General features: G+C 54.5%; 2 protein-coding genes across 4 annotated transcripts; one reads left to right on the top strand and one right to left on the bottom strand.

The window, feature by feature from the left end:
- Window positions 1–115: 115 nt before the first annotated feature.
- Window positions 116–3152, top strand: LOC118505508 (probable leucine--tRNA ligase, mitochondrial). The gene is made up of 4 exons (XM_036041393.1): window positions 116–266; window positions 329–2141; window positions 2207–2691; window positions 2755–3152. The coding sequence occupies exons 1-4, from the start codon at window positions 186–188 to the stop codon at window positions 3043–3045; spliced, it is 2670 nt and encodes an 889-aa protein (XP_035897286.1). The 5' UTR covers window positions 116–185; the 3' UTR covers window positions 3046–3152.
- Window positions 3153–3194: 42 nt separating this feature from the next.
- Window positions 3195–9172, bottom strand: LOC118505504. 3 transcript variants are annotated; one of them, XM_036041372.1, is made up of 2 exons: window positions 8061–9172; window positions 3195–7919 (listed from the first exon to the last, which is right to left on the bottom strand). In XM_036041372.1, exon 2 carries the CDS (start codon window positions 7685–7687, stop codon window positions 3455–3457), a length of 4233 nt encoding a protein of 1410 aa, XP_035897265.1. In that variant the 5' UTR covers window positions 7688–7919; window positions 8061–9172; the 3' UTR covers window positions 3195–3454. The 3 variants fall into 3 exon arrangements, with proteins under 3 accessions (XP_035897265.1, XP_035897266.1, XP_035897267.1); XM_036041373.1 differs by having other exon boundaries at window positions 8217–9172; XM_036041374.1 differs by having other exon boundaries at window positions 8930–9172.
- Between the last annotated feature and the right edge of the window lie 1738 nt (window positions 9173–10910).

The following is a 10910-nucleotide window of genomic DNA, read 5'->3' as shown; positions in this document are numbered from 1 at the left end:
CTGTGTACAACAACAATCGATCAAACTGAACAGCTGATGCCGGTTTCCACGTGGTTATTGGTCGTTTTGTTGTGATTCTCTCATTCGCTTTTTCAAAAATCGATCAAGCAATCCATTTGACGTTTGTCTCGAGTTATGTCATCTTGCGAAAAAGTTTGTTGTGATTTGGCGTGTGATTGTAAAATATGCGTTTTCCTCACATATCATGTTTAGGACGATGGCTAAAAGGGCAAAGACAATTTTGTTCCACCGTGCGAGAGTTGACGGTAACTATTTGCTTCGGCAGCAAATGTAGCTGAATGCTTTAATGCTACCCTTCGCTTTACAGACCTGCCGGGAGTTAACAGCCGAAATGAAGCACGAGATGGAACAGAAGTGGCATAACAAGCTGGGTGATTATCGGTTCGACCCGGTCGAGGCTAACAAACCGAAGCGCTATGTGCTGGCTATGTTTCCTTACCCTTCCGGTAACCTGCACATGGGCCACGTCCGCGTGTACACAATCAGCGACGCAATGGCCCGGTTTTACCGGCTTAACGGTGCTAACGTGCTGCATCCGATGGGTTGGGATGCGTTCGGGCTGCCGGCGGAAAACGCCGCCATACAGCGTCGCATACCGGCAGACACGTGGACCCACCGGAATATAGCCGAAATGCGCAAACAGCTCGAAATGCTTGCGTTCAGTTTTGATTGGGAGCGAGAATTTGCCACCTGCCAGCCGGAATACTATCGCTGGACACAGCAACTGTTTTTGATGCTGTTCAGCGATGGGCTGGCGTATCAACGGGAGGCGCTGGTAAATTGGGATCCGGTCGATGAAACGGTGCTAGCAGACGAACAGGTCGACGATAACGGTTGCTCCTGGCGGTCCGGTGCGAAGGTAGAGAAAAAGGTGCTGCGGCAATGGTTCATCCGAACGACGGCATTTGCCAAACCACTGCTGGAGGGTTTAAATGATCCTGGGCTAGAAGATTGGAAGGATATCATAAAGCTGCAGCGTCACTGGATCGGCGAGTGTGAGGGTTACGCGTTCGAGCTGCCGTTGGATGGAAACCATAAGGTGAAAACTGTTTCCGTGTGGACCCGTGACCCGGAAGAACTTAAAAAGAGCCTTTTCGTTGCTGTTCATCCCGATAATCTCTTGAACAGTTTTAAACGCAACGAATACGTGCTAGAAAATGTCACCATTAAGAATCCTTTTACGAAAGAGGCACTTCCGGTGCTTGTAACGGAACAGGTACCTTACCCGGAAGGATGCGACACTTACCTAGCAGTTGATAGCGAGCAAAATCGTACACTAGCCAGCAGGACTGGCTTAAATTTAGCATTCGAAACAACATCAAAGGAAGAAAGCAACGCTTCCGCTAAGGACATTCTTGAACAAGCGCTCAGCAAAGGAATCGGTGGACATCCCGTCAGCTCCAAGTTACGCGATTGGCTTATTTCACGGCAGCGGTTTTGGGGTACTCCGATACCGATTATTCACTGTCCCAGCTGTGGTCCGGTTCCGGTACCGGAGCAAGATCTTCCGATACGATTGCCCACGGATTCCGTCGGAGTTCCGTTGGCACAGAACGTCCAATGGCTAAGCGTAGCATGCCCGTCCTGCCAGCGGACGGACTGTCGCCGGGAATCCGACACCATGGACACGTTTGTCGACAGTTCCTGGTACTTTCTGCGCTTCATCGATACGCACAACAAGCGGGTGATGTTTGATCGTGCACTAGCCCACCGCTTGATGCCGGTGGATCTTTACGTCGGTGGTAAGGAACACGCCGTGCTGCACCTTTACTATGCCCGCTTCGTGGCTCACTATCTGCATAGTAAGGGGCTGCTTCCCAGCCCGGAACCATTCAAGCGACTGCTCGTACAGGGTATGGTGATGGGTCGGTCGTATCGGGTGGGTAGCAGCGGGAAGTACATTCCAGCGGCGGAGGTTGAAGTGGTCGACGAGAAGCACAACCAAGCGATCGAACGTGCGACCGGCGAACCGGTCACTATGCTGTGGGAGAAGATGTCCAAATCGAAGCTAAACGGTGTCGACCCGCTGGACGTTTTGAGGGAGCATGGTTGCGACACGCTGCGGCTGATCCTGCTAGCGGACGTGGCACCGACTTCCCATCGTAACTGGTCCGAAGCAAGTAGGTAACAACGCGCCAGCCGATTGCAATACAAATTCTACACAGAGCCCGCCTTTCCTTTGCAGCTTTCCCGGGTATTTTGAACTGGCAGAATCGACTCTGGATGACGTTGCACGATTTCCGGGAGCTGAGAGGAAAAATCGATCCCGCAACCACCAAACCTCCAGCAACGGAAGCGTTCACCGATCACGAGCACAAACTGTGGGACGCTCGAAACTATTTTACCGCTGGTGTGACCTTCAATTATCGGCATTCGCATCAGCTGAGTGTGGGCATTTCGAAGATGCAAGGGCTGACGAACGCTATCCGGCGTGTACCGCCGGATGTGGTCATGTTCGGGCGACAGTACGAACGAGCCCTTGCCGCACAGATCATCATGCTCGCCCCAATGGCACCGCATTTTGCCGCGGAACTGTGGGAGCAGCTCGCAACGGCACCGAACCGAGCGGCGCGGGAAGATACGAGCGGTGAGCTGCGATGGGACGGTACGGTGTTCGATCAACGGTGGCCCGAGATCGATGACGAGTTCCCGCTCGATCTTACATTTAAGGTACGCTTTCGGTGCACGTTTTCTTTCTATTGCTTACTTTAATATTTCTGCTCCTCGTTGCAGATAAACGGTGCCGAATGTTGCATACTGAAAATCCCTGCCAAGCGCTTCAACCAGCTCACGCACCAACAATCGCTCGATCTTGCCCTGCGCCAGGAACCGATTGTGAAGCTGATCGGCAAGCGACCACTGCGGACGAGCGATTTCGTGCTGTATCCAAGCTGCGAAGCCATACTGAACGTAGAGCTCGATCGGGCGGTTCTCGAGGACGGTGACGACACGCAACCCAGCAAAAAGGAGAAGAAGGACAAGAGGGCGAAAAAGAAAAAGTCTCTGCAGGTGCTCCATCTGTAATGGGCTGGTGATGTGATAAGCGAAGGAAACCCGCCACACGCGTACGAAGCGCATTTTGTCGTGTGCTTTTATTTTGCATTTTACACAATAAAGACTTGTTCGTAAATGTCGCGTTCAATGTTGGCTGGCGGGATGAAGGGGAATCGGAAGAGTGTGTAAAGTAAAGTGTGTGCCACTTGCTATGCTACTATTGCACAATGAGCTGGTTCAATCAATTTACTAGAAAATCTGGCCCGCTTCGCTTCCCTTTTCGAAGACGCAAAAAGGAGGGAGGTAAAGAATAGCGAACGACTTAGCGATTACGATTACAATCGGGACGAATGTCTGGTGGCCGGGAGTCTGGGGGGCAGGGCACGTCCAGCTGAGCTGATGACACCATTCCGAACAGGCGGCTGAACACGGTGGTCCGTTACTTGAGCAGATCCACCAGCATCCCCTTGACGTACACGTCGATCTGCGAGTAGTCGATCAGCGTGTTGCGGATCATCTCGAGCAGCAGCACCGGCCACATCGTTTCGAGCCGCTGCAGCTTCTCTACCGCGTTGCACGTGTTTTCCAGCATCTTGGCGAAGTACGCTTTGCCCTTGGCCCGCATCACCGTATCGTCCTGGGTGGTGCTGTGCTTCTTCCACTGCAGGGCCTCCTTGCCGACGATGTTCTTGAGCGATGGGTCCGCCTGCATCAGCCACTCCTTGGCGGTCATCTTGGAGGCGTGCGCCGTCTCCTCGAGCCGCAACCGCTGCAGCAGCGGCTGCAGAAGCCCTTCCGGGAGGGACCACAGCACCAGATCGGACAGGCCGGCGTACGTGGCCTCGGCCGTTTGCACCTCCTCGGGCGTCACCTCGGCCCCGTTCACCTGCTTGAGGCCCCAGTGCGATAGCCGGTAGATGGCGTAGCTGCGCCAGGCCCGGGTCGCCAACGGGTTGCCCTCCGGGTCGATCGTCAGCGACGCGATGCCCTGGCTTTCGGCGAGCGCATTGATCTGCCCGAGGCAGGTAATGTTCGTCTCGCGGAAGATGAAGTTTTCCGCGTTCACGAACCGCACCTTGATCCGGCACAGGATCGCCGTGATGCTGTTGAAGTTGATGTAGCTAAACTTGACCGTGTGGACGTCGCACGCCTTCTGCACGTTCCACTGCTTGTCGATGAACCGGAGCGCACCGAGCCCGTACACGTTCAGGTACCGGCCACAGATCTCGATCAGATAGTCGCCGCCCTGCTCCCGTTCGCGTTCGCCCGATTTGCCCGACTTGCCGGTGCCGGAGCTGACGGTGGGTGGTCCGTAATTGCTGCTCGGGATTCCGGCATACGCTGCAGCGGCACCACCGGCGGCAGCGGAAAGCGTTCCACCGTTCGTGCCATTGGCTAGGTTGGACGAATTGGCCAGGCTGGTTGCGGTGGCGGGCAGTGTTGTGTTGCGTGCGGTTTGCGTCCGCGAGAATGTCCCGGTACCGTACCGCTTGATGGGGGTGGTAAGCTTCGTTTTGTGCGCTCGTCCCCGTTCCGTAGTTAGGGATGAGGTGTGTCCATTCGAACTACCTGCACCACCACCACCACCACCACCACCGGCCGAACTACTCCCGCCCGAATCCGTGGTAGATCCGGTGGAGTCGGAATTGGAGGAAGCGATTGTGATAACCGACTCGGAGGCACTTTTGTTCGATACCGTCGATAGGGTGGACAGTTTATCGAGATTTGCTTCATCCGGTGCTTGAGACGAGTCGGGCGGCTGTTCGTCCACCACCAACGGCAACTTTAATTCCTCACCACGCAAAGTACTTTCCTCCTGTACGGGGAGGTCAGCAGACGGTTCAGGATCAGCTCGCTTGTCGGTCGCCTCCTCTACCGCATCGGCAACTACAGACAGTACGGGCACCGGATCGGTGTCGGACTCTTTCTCCGGAGTAGAGTTCGCACTGCACGCCACCAGAGTGGTCTGTTTATCCATCTCCTTCTCGAGATTGAGCTGTTCGTCGTTGTCGGAGCTAAAGCCGCTGGAAACACTCGAATCTGCGTGCGTACCGACACCGGACGTAACTGAACCATCACCATCACCAGCACCCGGCTTGGCGGCGGTCTGTTCCAGAAACGGTGCAAGAATCGGTGGCAATCGGAAGTACTCTTCTCCACCCTGCTCGGAAACTTGCGAGCTAGAGTTATCCTGCGAGGAGGATCTCACCAACGGCTTCCGGCCCGCCGTTCTCTTCCCATTCGCCACCCGAAGCGGTCGTGCCCCAGTGCCATTACCCTGTGCCGTCCCATTCCCTGCGTTTCCCTTGCGTGTCAATTTCTCCCCACCAGCAATGCCGGCAGCCGTACCTTGCTCCGTCAGCAGAGTGCTACTGCCTGCGGTATCGAGCAACAGATCCGCATCTCTCGACACGGTTCCATTGGCAGTGAGTCGCTGTGCACCGCGCGCAATCACGGTCGACTGTTGCGATCTTAGCAGCTCCCAGTTGGTGCGTGCGTTCGAGATGATTTCCTCGCGCCGCATACTCTGGCACACGTCCGACGACAGGTTGGAGTATTTGCTATCGGAGAGTTCCTTGTTTTTGCGCCACGCCGACGCTGCACGGCGCACCTGCTCGGTAATCTGCATCTGGCTGAGTGAGACCAATCCCGGCAGGTAGCTTACCAGAAACGAAACGCAATCGCCCGCCAGCGAGACGGGATTGTTCTCGATCGTTACCTCCTTCAGGTTGATCGCTTTCGCGATCGCCGACATATCCTCCACGCACTGCAGATCGTTGTGGCACAACCACAGCCGCTCGAGATTGTGCAGATCGTCGAAGCCGAATATCTTCTTGATCCGGTTCCGCTTCAGGTTCAGCTCCTTCAGGCTAAACAGCCCGGCAAAGTCTTGCGCCTGTATCTGACGCAACGCGTTGCCGGCCAGGTTGAGCGACTTTAGCTCCTGCAGCTGGTTGATCTTGCCCGTAATGTTGCCGATCTTGTTGCCGTGCAGATCGAGCACGCGCAGTGTGCTCTTGAGCGACACGAGCCCCCCGATGTCGGTGATACGGTTTTTGCCGAGCAGCAGCACCGTCAAACTCTTCAGCCCATCCAGGCAGGAGATCTTCTCGATCTGATTATCGTACAGATCGAGAAAGACTAGATTGCTAAGGTTGTAGCGTGTGACGAGCACGCTACAGCTCGTTGGCAGTGCACAGTCCGTTGGCGGGGCGTTGTTGGTTGGAGTCGTTTTGCCACTGGTTCCCGCGCTTCCGTTGCTGCTGGAATGACCGTTAAAGTAGTCCGGCTCACCGGAACCGCCTCCACCGGCAGGAAGTTCCGTTATGTTGCTCAGGTTGTCAATGCTGAAGGATGGCACGAGCAGCAACTTACCGGCTCGCATCTTCAGCATCCCGTTCGCTGAGGTGCCGCTGGTCGCAGCGGACTGCCCATTCGGACCACCGGTTTGGAACATGCTAGGACCACCGATGAAGCTGTTCGACTTTTTGAGCAAACTTTTCTGTTGGGCCGTAATGGCGATCGGACCCGTGGAGGAAGAAACGGCGTGCGGAGACGGTTTCTGGAGGTGTGGCGAGACACCGGACATTGGGCCGTTGGGGCCTGGCGGGTGCGGTGGCACCGATGCAGTCTGTGACGCGGACTGTTTGCTACCGATCGTTATCTTGCTTTGGATAAAGCTTCCCGCGACCGGACCACTGCTGGGTCCGACTGTTCCCGGTGGACCTAGCGTAGCTAGATTCGTTCCCATCAGTAGCTGCCCCCGGGAGGTCGATTTCTGCCGTAGAAACTGTTTGGCGGATGGTTTTGTGGTACCGTAGCAAGTGGCGGGAGGTACGGCGGGCGCTACGGGCCCATTGGTCGGTGTGCCGCTTGGCGACGGTTTGGTCGGTGTGGGTGGATTGCTGGCGGGGAAGAGTGCGGTAGCAGGCTTTAGCTCACCACCATTGATCACACAATGTCCTCCGGCGATCGGACCATTATGCTGGTGGTGGTGGTGGTTGTGTAGGTTGTTGTTCGGATCAGCTTCCGGTGGGATGTGGAATGAGTTGATCAGGTTGTGTTGTAGCGAGAGCAGCCGCAGGTTCGGTTCGTCCTCGATGAGCGGTATCGAGCTGAGCCCTTTCCGATCGAGATTCACCCGATCCGGATGTTTCTCGCGATCTTTCGGCGATCTTCGAATGCTCGGGACGCCATTCTGTACGATCAGTGTACTGTCCAGGGGAGGTGTTTCAGCGTATCCTGCAAGCAGCTGCTGCCCGGTGGTGTCGAGCAGGGCTTGCGATAGGGGTGGAGCTGCAGGTGGCGGTGGTGATGGTCCATAGCTCCCTCGTTCGTTGATCGGTTCCGGCCGGGCTGGTCCGGACGGATGGATGCGCTGTTGTCGATTGTAATCAGCCGCCGCGGCCGCCGTAACCTTCCGCAGGTAGGACGAGCTCAGTGTACTGTGGGACCGATGAAAGGTACGCAAGCGTGTGGAATGTCCCGAGGCGAGCACAATGTTCGAGCCCGGACCGTTGGCAGCACGGGCCGTAAGCTTTGGCACTACCGATTCGATCTTGAGCAGTGCGTTGTGCTGTGCACCGCCACCGACGGCCGCTGCACTGGACGCACTCGGCCCGATGATGGCATCGTGTATGGCAGACTTTCCCCGAATTTTAGGCGTACTCATTGGTGCTGCTGGCTGTGACCTGCTTGTCTGTGGCGCTTTGCCCCCGCTAACCTACTCTCCTGCGTCCTTGTCTGACACCTCACCTCGGGGTGCCGTACGTTGGCCTCCGCTTCGATGCCGTCTGCCGTACGAACTCGTCACACATACGTCCGGTGGCTGGCCGGGCTGCTGTCATCGTTTTCCGGTGCCGGGAGCCTCGACCAACGTTGGCCCCAATCGTGGACCTCTAGTGCTAGTGCAGCAACAAAATAGCAGAAAGAAAGGAAACGGAACGATAGAATCTTTGGGGCGACAATCAACGCGGAGGCGAGATGCCTTCGATGGCACGATGGTCGATTTGTATGTCGCAGAACGAAGGATAAAAGTCCTTCACCTGATGGTGAGGTTCGGTTCTCCAGCAAGAGGACAAACAAAAAATCCCGATCCCCGTACACAACACTACAGGCACTTGATTTCTCGTCTTCGTTGCCGTCGACGTCTGCCCTCGGAGTCCTTGCCGGTGTCGGTGTAGTTGTGATGCAGTAGTCACCTTTTGTAATTCATACGCTTCATAAAGTTGTTTATGATGACTCCACCCGCGGAGTCCTTTCTCACCAGTTTCTCTCACTCTCTCTCTCTCTCTTTCTCTCTCTCTTTCTCTCTCTCTCTCTCTCTCTCTCGCTTTCCCTTATACACCTGTGCCCCCGCACACGAGCGACAGACAGAGGACGACGGTGATTCTTTCTGCTCTGTCTGTCATCCTTACCCTTCCTCACCTCTCATACACCCTCCCCCCCCACACTTCCGTCACTTGCCTTCGAACTACCCCCACCCCGGGTTCTTCGAAGGATAATGGTGAAAATCAATTGAATGCCGAAAAACTTTCGTGACCGATTTTCCCGACCGACCGAACACAAACTGTGGCGCGGCGCACACTGTTCACGGGGTCTGTTTGTTTCCTCTCCTGTCTTGCCCCCTCACCCCTTCGAGCCCCCTTGCTTTCACTCGGGCTTGTCAAACCGCACGCGTGCGTGTCGGTGTGTACACGGGGAAAGGAACGTTAAATGTCCGTTTACGATCGGACCATCCGCACTGTTTGCTGCACATTTTATTGTCCTGCGGACACACCAGCACTGCAACTTGTTCCGTCCGCTTAAACCGTGCGTGCCGTCACTTGTGTAGTATAATCCAATGCCTCACAACCCCGGTGGCTATCGTTGGGCGAGCGCTAGACACTTTGTATGAGTTGGCCACGGATCGTACCGGAACGTGAAAGAAAGGCCCCAAACCGTATGCGGCGCACCGTGCCTGAGTACATCCGCGCTCGGCAACGTGATCCTTTCGACTGCTTTCGGGGCATGTAATTTCTTTCCCGTCGTGGTGCCGTTCACGGGATGGCTTAAATTTTGATGTTCCGAAGGGTGGCGAAGATGGCCAAAGCTGTATTGGTGTATGTTGTGCATGGGGTTTATGTTGTTTATGATTGAAAATCGGCCACGGAGCATGGAGACTAGGTTTAGGGTCTCGCTCACGCGTTCGTACCGGTTGCGCACTGAAGGGGTAGGGATGGGGGGGGCGGGTAGGCAGACTGGCGCACACCAGGACACCGCGAATAGGACGACGACGATGGTGGTGTTGTGCTGCTGCTATCTATGCGCTATGCTGTATTGAGGTTAGATATAAACAAAAACCTAGTGATTGTGCTGAATGTTGTTAGGGGAATAGCTGGCGTATGTTCGGCTCGGGTTTGTTTGTGTGGTTGCCGCGTAGCGTAGGCAAATGTTGGGGGCTTACCATTCGAACCAGGTACCAGGGGAGGAAAAGCGTTATTATCAGGTATGTGATTTTTTTTAAATATTGCTTTTTAAAGTTCAATGTTATAAAAAAAGGATACAGAAGAGTACCAATCCACATAAGACTGACTACTGGCTACTTCTATTAGACTATGTAGTGACCGGGGTAGCCCGCGTTCTTTCAAACCACTTTTTTATTTACTAAAACAAAATAAAGGACACAGAATGATATGTTCTTCCGTAGAGTAATCCAACTCGACTGCTGTATTTTTCTACCCCGGCTTTCAATCTCATAATCGCTCTCTCTCTCTCTCTCTCTCACACACTTTCTCTCTCTCTCTCTATCTCTTTGTCTTTGCCCTGTCTATCCTATTCCCTACAGACTAGAATCAACGTCTCTTTCTAGGGACCTTTTGGAATCTTATAGAACCTGTCTGCATACCTCTGGCAAGACGAGGTCCTATCAATTTCTGGATTAAAAAAGCCCTTCTGACGACCAGGCCAAGGCAAGGCCCCTCGGACGGCGAGGTCTCTGGAATAACCAGGGCGGTAAAGTGTAGGCTTGGACGACTGAGGCCTCTGGTGGCCAAAAACTCCGCTTTCTGTACCTTCCCTGAAGGATGGCGAAGTTCTTCTGACGACAACATCTCTTCATAGCCGAGTTCTTTTGACTAACCAGAATGGCGACGTGAAGACTTGGACGGCGAGGCCTCTGGTGGCCTGGTATTTTATTTAATACTTAAATCCATTCCCCTGTATATTCTGCAGGGTGGATCGGTATGAGTGTGTTGCTGTGCGGTGATTGTACAATCACGGTTGATAGTCGCTTCACGTGTTGATGTCAGTCGAATTGGCCCATCCTTCGGGTGTCCCGAAATGGTCCAACATCTACTACGACACGACGAATCTGAAGGCTCGGAGTAGTGGTAGTAGTAGTAGTTCTCAATCGGAAAATGGTTATTCGTGTAAGTTTTGCTATGCAAAAAAGAAGGGTCGGTAAGCGATGGGCCATTTCCGAAAAATCTGTCCGAGGCCGACAATGAAACGGTACGTATGTGTTTGTGCATGGCGGTAAGCCACCCGTAGCCTATCAAAACCATGCTCTGATTAGCAGTCGTGTCTGTAGATTACGTACCAGTGTCTAGTCAGTACCGTGGCCATTCCGAACGCGACCACACACACACACGCACACATATGGGAAAGTTCGGCAGGAAAAACCTCTTTTCGCCATGACGTGAAAACGGCACGTCACGGTACTGTGACGTGCGTGCGTGCACGGGGTAATGCAAACTTCCGAGCCGCGTCTGAGAACCGCGTTCCCAGCCATGGCTCGCCCCGGCGCAGGATGGCTGCCGTATGGTGCTTCCGGTCGTCTGCATAGTTTCTCGCATTCCACCACCGTGTGCTGGCCGAAGCGCAATCGGAAAACTTTTCTTGGTACAGTTTTCGCT

The sequence above is a fragment of the Anopheles stephensi genome, chromosome 2 (assembly GCF_013141755.1).
Source record: "Anopheles stephensi strain Indian chromosome 2, UCI_ANSTEP_V1.0, whole genome shotgun sequence".
NCBI lineage: Eukaryota > Metazoa > Arthropoda > Insecta > Diptera > Culicidae > Anopheles > Anopheles stephensi.
The sequence above is the reverse complement of the archived record's forward strand: the minus strand, read 5'-3'. Positions and strand labels throughout refer to the sequence as shown.

Coding starts and splice junctions, on each gene's coding strand:
- LOC118505508 (XM_036041393.1), top strand. CDS start 186: ATGCGTTTTCCTCACATATCATGTTTAGGACGATGGCTAAAAGGGCAA. Junction 2,142..2,206: donor TCGTAACTGGTCCGAAGCAA/GTAGGTAACAAC, acceptor TTTCCTTTGCAG/CTTTCCCGGGTATTTTGAAC. Junction 2,692..2,754: donor CGCTCGATCTTACATTTAAG/GTACGCTTTCGG, acceptor TCCTCGTTGCAG/ATAAACGGTGCCGAATGTTG.
- LOC118505504 (XM_036041372.1), bottom strand. CDS start 7,687: ATGAGTACGCCTAAAATTCGGGGAAAGTCTGCCATACACGATGCCATC.